A 7902-nucleotide genomic window follows, 5' to 3' on the forward strand; every position below is an offset into this window, starting at 1 on the left:
TCTGCCCAGGGGTATTTTTATTTGGCGTTTTTGTCACATGTGGTCAGGGAGAGCATGAACAAACGGACCTGAATGGGAAGTGTAATCATGGGGAAAAGCAATAAAAGTACCTTTTCATGAATCTCTGTCATGTCTTGTGCCAGGTAAAATGAGCTTTGACTGGGAACACTAGATAAGTTCACATTTCCCAGTTGGATCTTAAAAGCATCACTCCAACCCAAGCATCTCTGGCTCGAGAGCTTCTCTTGGGGTTCACAGGATCACAGATGCTTGTAGCACCACAGATAAACATCTCCTGCGCATCTGCAACCCCAGAGGTGAGATTTGGATGTGCCCAACATTGAAAATGAAGGTGCCCAGCTTCCTGCTGCAGGAGGAGGGGTTGGATTTGATGGTCTTCTGGGGTTGGAAGACCTCTGTGATTCTATGCAAAAGGGAAGTGGCCTTCCCTGGAGGTCCATGCTGCTGAATGCTGAAGCATCCAGAGGGGGCATTGAAATGAGGGGTGGGGAATCAAGAGGGTTATAGGATGCTGTGAGGGTGGGCACCCCTCCTCACTATAAGAACTACTGTCTCTTGGAGCAGTGGACTCCATTATTAAACTAAATGGATTTTAAGTGGCCTGCATGCTGCCCTCAAGGGCAAACCTTAACGACAGAGCCCTGAAACGAGGGACAGAACAAGATGGGGAAACAGAAACAGTGTTTTAACAGGCACTTTCAACACCCACAAGCCTCTGCCACAGATTGGCTGTGTTGTGGATGCAAACGAGGTAAAGCTGCAGGTCTCTGAGAAGGACAGTCACCAAAATAGGACTCAGCCTGGGAGCTGGGGTTGCTGGTTCTCCACCCTTCAAGAGAGCTGGGCCTTGCTGGCTGTGAGGCTGCTGACAGACTGAAGGAAAGACTCCAGCCCAAAGAGCTCTCTGCTGCCCAAGAACCCTTTGTGGAACTCTGTTCCTGACAGCTGGTTGCTGCTGGGACCTTCGTGGGACCTTCACTACTTGTCTGTCACTGCTGGATGCTGTGACAGAAGCACACGGCACCTGGAAGCCTGTCCGCCACGCTCCACCTCTCCATGGGGCAGGCAGAGTTGAAAGCTTGTGCTGAAGGGAGAGGATCCCTGTGGAATCTGTTCAATACCTCAGACCTTCTCAGGACAAACGTAAGCTGTCCATTAACATTTCCCAAGTTCATGTTCCTACATCCCCATACCTGCAGGCACATCGTGACCCTCCTAAGGGTAAGTCCCGTCGGGCTCGTCCTCCCAACCATTATCGTGTCATTACTATAGGCAGTGGGTGTAGTGCATACATTTTGGTTATTATTCTCTGTTTGTTCCTGATTTGCCTTTCCTGAACCCCCAGATTTGTTAATTATTCCTCTAATGAACCCTTGAGCTGGTAAATGATAGATTGGGTGCCATCTGCAGCATGGTGAGGGGTGGGATTCACGGCTCCACCCTAAAGCTCACCCACCCTCTGTGCCCACCCCTTGGTCCCTTCAAGCTCAATTCTCCCAATAAGGGAGGCAGTGGCACGTTTTCATCCTGACAAGTCCAGTGTCCTGCCACTATCAACAGCCCTGGTCAGCCACAGATGCAGGGAATTAAATCAGCTGGACTTGATGAGCTTAAAGGTCTTTTCCAGCCTCCATGATTCTGCGATCTGCAGGTGGCCAAGTTAGAGAAGATGCACGTCTGAGGAAGCAATGAGAGTTGCTATTTTTTATGAGTGGCTTTGGCACAGAGTTGGAGATTCCTACTAAAAGCTACTGATCACATGGAGTGCTGCAGCAGTACTGTCAATACTGGAAGACGTGGATGAAGCTGGATGACCTGGAGTGACAGACATGACGTTGGAGTTCAGGCATGTCAGGTTTCAAGTAAGATACACAAGGATCTGGTAGAAAGGAAATGGAAAGATTTGAGTGCCCTTCATGATGGACCAGCCAAAAGTTGTAAATTCTGTGAAGCCACAGAGAAAGCCAACATGAGCATCAGCTGAATGAGATGGCATTTTGTAAGAGGCATGCAGAGGAAAACCCCTGGAAAAGGTACCAGTCAGACTCCAGGAGTTCCGAGTTCAATTTGCATTACCTACAGTAACGAAAAATTAATTTGACTCTGACTTGTTTCTTTTTCCAGCTCTGATGTGGTTGCCCTGGATTAATCAAAAATTATCTGCCTATGCAGATTATACATATATATATAAAATTACCTCAAATTAAACTTTCAGACAGTTTTCCTTTGCCCACTCCAGCTTTGTCTTGACATTTATGGTCTGAAAGATCCTTCATTCCCAGTAGGTGGCACTGAATCCTAATTTTAAACTGAATTGCAAATCCAGATGACTAACCAGCTCCAAGAGAAAACTTCCAAGGGGCATTTATGAATCAGTAGTTGTCAGGACCCTCAGGAATGCATTTGTACTTTCATAAACTCCCTGGTACACAGACACAGACCTGGGGGTTTGGCCTCCTCAGCTGCTCTTTAGTTTGAATAAAGGGAGGGACTTCACTTTACTTGCACTGAAGAGGAAAGTAAACCTAGGGTTTGTCCCTTTCAAGTTTGCAGCACCTTGCAGGCATGCTGCTCCTTTCCTTTGCAGACAGAAGGGAAACTGCATCCCTGTGATGCTCTGGAGAGAAAGCCACAGCAGCTGACATTCACATAGGATGACTCTAAAAAGGAAAGGGAAAAACAAGCAGCATTTCAGCAAACGGAGGTGATGGACTCGGCAAAGGACACCAAGGTTCATCTGCAGAACTGGAGAAATGATGCAATTACTAAAACACTTTCAGTTCCCATTTCAAGGCAGACAAACTAAATTTTCAGCTAAAAAAATTAATTTTCATTGCAAGGTTTTTGCTGGATAAAGCCATAGAAAGTCTAACTTGTTCAGGTAGTTTTTGTTGGTTCTTGTATTGCATCAGAAATGGTAGTTCCCAGAAAGCAAAGCAGCCTGAGCCACCAGGGACAAGCTGAATGCTGGTGAAATGTCAAGCTTTCCATTCCGTGTGTCCTGAAGCCCAAGGACTCTGGGTGTCTCTTGGTGAAAAAAAGATTCAGGATCTATGTCAGCTCTCATCTGTGCACATCTGCACTAAACTCCATAGCACAGTTCTCTTTCAGCTGGTGATCCACATGAAATAAAATCAGAGCCTGGTGTCCATCTCCACATCTGCCACCAGGCCCAGAATTTGTGTTTTCAAGCTTCATAAAAGCCAAGAATTCAGTGGGGCTGAAAAGCCAGCTCAATCAGTAATCCATCTTGACATTTAAAATAGATGGATGAATAAACAGCTCTCCTTATTTGCACCACTGAGAGCCTTCTCATGTGATAAAAACATCAGAAATACAGCGAGCTCCCCTACTTAGCTGGAAATGTAATGGATTTTAATGTGACTATTATTCATATTCTCATATTGGCTCTGAGGAGAAACGCAGGCAGCGGGACCCTAACCTTAGCACCACACAGTTAAGTCATTACCATCCTCCTCTTTATTTACAGGTATAAATTTCCTGGTATTCTTTACGCTGCGGGGACCAGGGGTGATCCTGCTCTGGTCTGGGAGGTAACACAGGGTCAGAAAATCACATTTACAGCCTAGAACTTTCAAAATTAAACACATGACAGCAGGTACCAGTGCTGAAATTGGACAGCTGTAACCCATTCCCAGAGCTTCAGGCTGTATTTTGGAGGTGTGACAAACAGCAGTGCATGGAATGAAAGGGGGTTGGAAAAAAATTCCAAACAAGTTGATGTTGTTTAAATAATACACTCTATTTTATTTCATCTTAAAATACTTTAACCTTTATGCTACAGACTTGTTTCAAAAAACAGAAGGTCTCATCTTGCACCAAAAATATATATATATTTTTACATATATATAACACTCTGTTTTATTATTATTTTTTTCTCCAAAGACCATTAAATACTAGATGGAAAATGAGAACTAAATAGTGAGTGTTGAGAATGATTTTATTTTTTTTTAAGTAGAGTCATGTGTTTTAAACATTTATATCCTAAGCCATGATTTGTCTTCACTAGAGAAGATTCCAAGTTCACACTCCAGCAATTTAGGAACTGCTATAACCATGAAGGGCTTGAGCCAATGCACACTGGAGTCAATGGAAAGCCCTGCACCAACTCCAGTGGGTTGAAGATCAGGCCCCAAGTGCAGTGGTTCTTAGCCATACAATGGCTAACATTTCTTTCCTGCTAAAGAAAAAAAAAGAAAAAGAAAAAAAAGCAACAAATTAAAAAAGTAAACAAAAAACCCACCCCAAAATAATATTAATTAAAAAAACCCACACACAAAACAAACAAACAAAAAAACCAACCCAAACCAAGCCAAAACAAAAAGCCCCAAACAAAACCACCTGCTATCTATCCAGTGATGGCAGGTTTCAGATCACCACCCTTTCACATTTGTGAAGAGTAAGAAAAAATAACGTAGTGCTTCAAAGAGAAGAAAACCTGCATCAGACCACAACAGGTGAATTGTTCAAACAAACACAGTGCACATCAGAGGAAGTTTGGTGAGGACGCAGTTGCTTTTATACACACATGGCAGTCACACCATATACAAACTGAAACACAAGCCAGGGAGTTTGCATTTTTCATGGAAGGGCTACAAATGGGTCCCTGCAGCTTGTCTTCCAAAACTGATCTTTACAAGCCTTTTTAACTGAAACAGGAAAGGCAGTCACGCCGGGTGACTGTTCCAAAGTCACCTTTGCAGGACTGTGTGCTAGCCCACCTGCACAGCGTCCGGCTGGTGTGACTACAGCAGGAGCAGAAGGACCAAACAGCTGCTGACTGACAGGCGGGGCTCTCCCCTCCTGCAGTGCCGGCTCCATCCAGGCGCCGCTCCCGCCCTCCCTTCCGCTCCCGGAGAAGGAAATGGGTCACTAGAAGCACCACATGCGTTTTGCTGGCCATGCCATACACTTATGTTGAATGTTATAGAAGGCTTGAAATTGGATTATCAATCCCCTTACCTAGTTGTTCTTTAAAGTGCAGTCACAACCGTTCTGCCTATTAAAGAAAAAGCTGTGTGTTATTAACTATGTTATCACTGCTGGGTTGTTTGGATTAATTTTTATTTTTTTTTCCTTTAGGTTATGGGACAACAGAAGCAATTTTAACTTTTTTTCCCCCACAGAAAAAAAAATATTGGAAGCCAAATTCAGAAACCAGGCAACGCAAAAAGAAAACAGAACTTCCCAAGTCCTGACTACCTACCCCTGTTCAGCCCTAAATGGCAGAAAATATGATGATACAGGTGTACAAAACCTCCACTAGAAACTTTTGAGTACAAAGGAACGTTTTAATTGTACAATAGGCATTTAAAGTGGGTATCATCTGGTTAAAGTCTGATCTTTGGTTTCTGCCTTGAGAAAGGCTCCAAATGACAGATGAGAGGCAGGAATTTCTATATACACCACAGGAACTACAATGTGCTCAATCAGGTAGTTCCACTGATTTCAGTAAATGTTCTGGTAGAATAAAACTCAGCAAAAAACTAGCGTAAGAGACATGCCCTAAAAGCAAGGAAAATGGTGCAGATCTAGTTGCTGATTAAAAAATAATAATAATTAAAAAAAATAAATCACAGTCTGAGGCCCTGATTCTGCAACATCTTTTAGGACAGAGTTTTAAGCACAAGATCGAGCAAACACTGAACATAACACGTCTGCTAAAGTGCTTTGCCAGACTGGGGCTTTGCAAGGTTGGCTTTTCTTCTTTCTTTAAGATGGTCAATGAAGCAAACAAGCAACAGCAGAAATGAGGAATATGAGCAACATGTTTCATTTCTCTCCTCCTACTCCACGCAAGACTGAGATATAGGTTAAAAAGTTCAGGTATTTTTAAAAAGGAGAGGGATGATGGGCCTCTTTATTACTTTTCTTTTCCTTGTGCTTTTGCAAGTACCAGCTGCTAGGAAGTCACTACTATTACTATTTTAAACCTTAACAAGCTGTGGGAAACAACCCGTGAAGCACAGTAGTCAAGCAAACAGAAGACTCAGCACTGAAAGGAGTGTAAACTATAAATTAAAGGATTATAATTAAAAGCTGTTCAGTGCACATGTTATGGGCCATTTGTACTGAAGACAATCCCTTCTGCTGGTAACACAACTAAATCAGCTTGGGTATGAATACTCTTGGCCCAAGTTTCAGAAGTGTTGAATACCCCCAGTTCCACTGGAATCAATGAAGACACAGCATTTCTCAAAACCACTGATGCTCACACAGCAAACACTAACTGCTACTAACAAACTCAATATACTGATAAATTAAAAAAGTTCTGAAGTCGGATGTGGGAACGGGTGGGAGGACATAAGTTTGCATCCATTTAATTCTGCAGATTAACATACACTCAAGTTAGTAACTGTAGCTGTGCTTTTAACTTTGGAGCTATTGGCTTTTTATTCTGGGACGAATCCTCCTTTGAGAAGGCAAAACCATTTAAAATTATACTGAAATTATACTACGTTCTTACGGAAACAAAAAACTTAGTGAGTTTGAATTTTGTAATGCCAGGAATCAGGCTTCTGAAGCTGAAGCTGTAACAACAAGCTTCTGTGGGTGAGAAGGGCTGGGGACACAAACACAGTGACACTGCATTACAGTAGATATTTGCGCCTGGTATCCTCATCCAAAGTGAGGTCTACTACTTCTGGGGGTGAAGACCAGTTCTGCTGGGGAGTCACAGCTGTCCATGATGGTGTTTGCTGAGCGGTAACGTACTGTGAGCCTGAGCCATGCTTCCAGGAAGAGACACTCTGAATCACACCTCCCCTGGGATGCACACACCTGTAGAGCAAGACAAAAAATACCAAGGATTAAAGCTACTACTGAATTCAAGCACAAGATTCTTAGATGCAGTGGTTTATCACTTACGCATCTCATTAAGATGCCCCTCTCCAAAGCGTCCTTGTGAATTTCCAGTTTGTGGAGTGCATGACGTCTTAAACCACAGAATCATTCTGGTTGGAGAAGACCTTTAATATGGAGTCCAACCACAGCCTAACTCTGCCAACCAATAACCTAACACTACCAAGTCCAGTGCTTAAACCATGTTCCTGAGCACCACATCTACATGTCTCTTAAACACCTCCAGGGATGGGATGGAAACTCAAACACTTCCTTGGGCAGGGGGGTCCAGTGTTTCATTACCCTTTCAGCGAAGACATTTTTTCTAATACCTAATCTAATCCTTCCCCAAATACCCAGTAACAAAGCTGAGACCAAATTTAAACTCAAATTTAAACAGGGAATTACATTATTTTCAAAACTGAGTTCTGCCAGTGGGTGTAACGTGTGCATTTTGATGTGCTTCCACATGTGAATGGATCCTACAGATCTTGAACAAGTCTGCCCCATCATGCATTATTGAGGAGTTTCCTGCCAGCAGTTTTACCCACTGGACTGTTACAAAGAGACAAATTCTCTAGTGAGGCTTGATGAGACAAAGAGAAAAGCTATCTCCCTATATAAAATGAAAAAATATGTGAAAATAAGGACATAATGAGACTTTCAAAACAGTAACTACAAGAGACGTCATATCATTACATTACAGACATTGCATTTGATTTTTATTTGGTGTTCTTAACTAAAAATTACAAACGTGCTGGGAAATGCTCACTGGTAACAGCACAGGCCCACTTCAGCAAAACCTTTAGGCTTTCAAGGATTTCAGTAAATGAGACTAAAGAATGTAGGTAAAGATAAGCACACACTCCAGTGCCTTGCTGAAGTGAGGTACACACCTACTAATTTGGGCAGCATTTTTGCATGTTATAGTCCTAGCAGATACGTGACAAATGAAGTACAAGCCAACAGTGCTTACAAAAGAAACAAGATGAAAGACTAATTTTGTTATATGATGAAGCC

General features: G+C 42.8%; 1 protein-coding gene across 2 annotated transcripts in view; it reads right to left on the bottom strand.

The window, feature by feature from the left end:
• Positions 1 to 6632: 6632 nt before the first annotated feature.
• The window catches only part of LOC104395333 (chromosome unknown open reading frame, human C18orf25), a 26799-nt gene continuing 25529 nt past the window's right edge, over positions 6633 to 7902 (bottom strand). For both annotated transcript variants that reach the window (XM_010005024.1, XM_010005023.1), the window contains one exon: positions 6633 to 6822. In XM_010005024.1, coding sequence (XP_010003326.1) covers positions 6633 to 6822 — 190 coding nt within the window. The remainder of the gene's footprint in view (positions 6823 to 7902) is intronic.

Source organism: Chaetura pelagica, unplaced genomic scaffold, assembly GCF_000747805.2.
Source record: "Chaetura pelagica isolate M959 unplaced genomic scaffold, ChaPel_1.0 scaffold121, whole genome shotgun sequence".
In the NCBI taxonomy this organism is placed as follows: Eukaryota; Metazoa; Chordata; class Aves; order Apodiformes; family Apodidae; genus Chaetura; species Chaetura pelagica.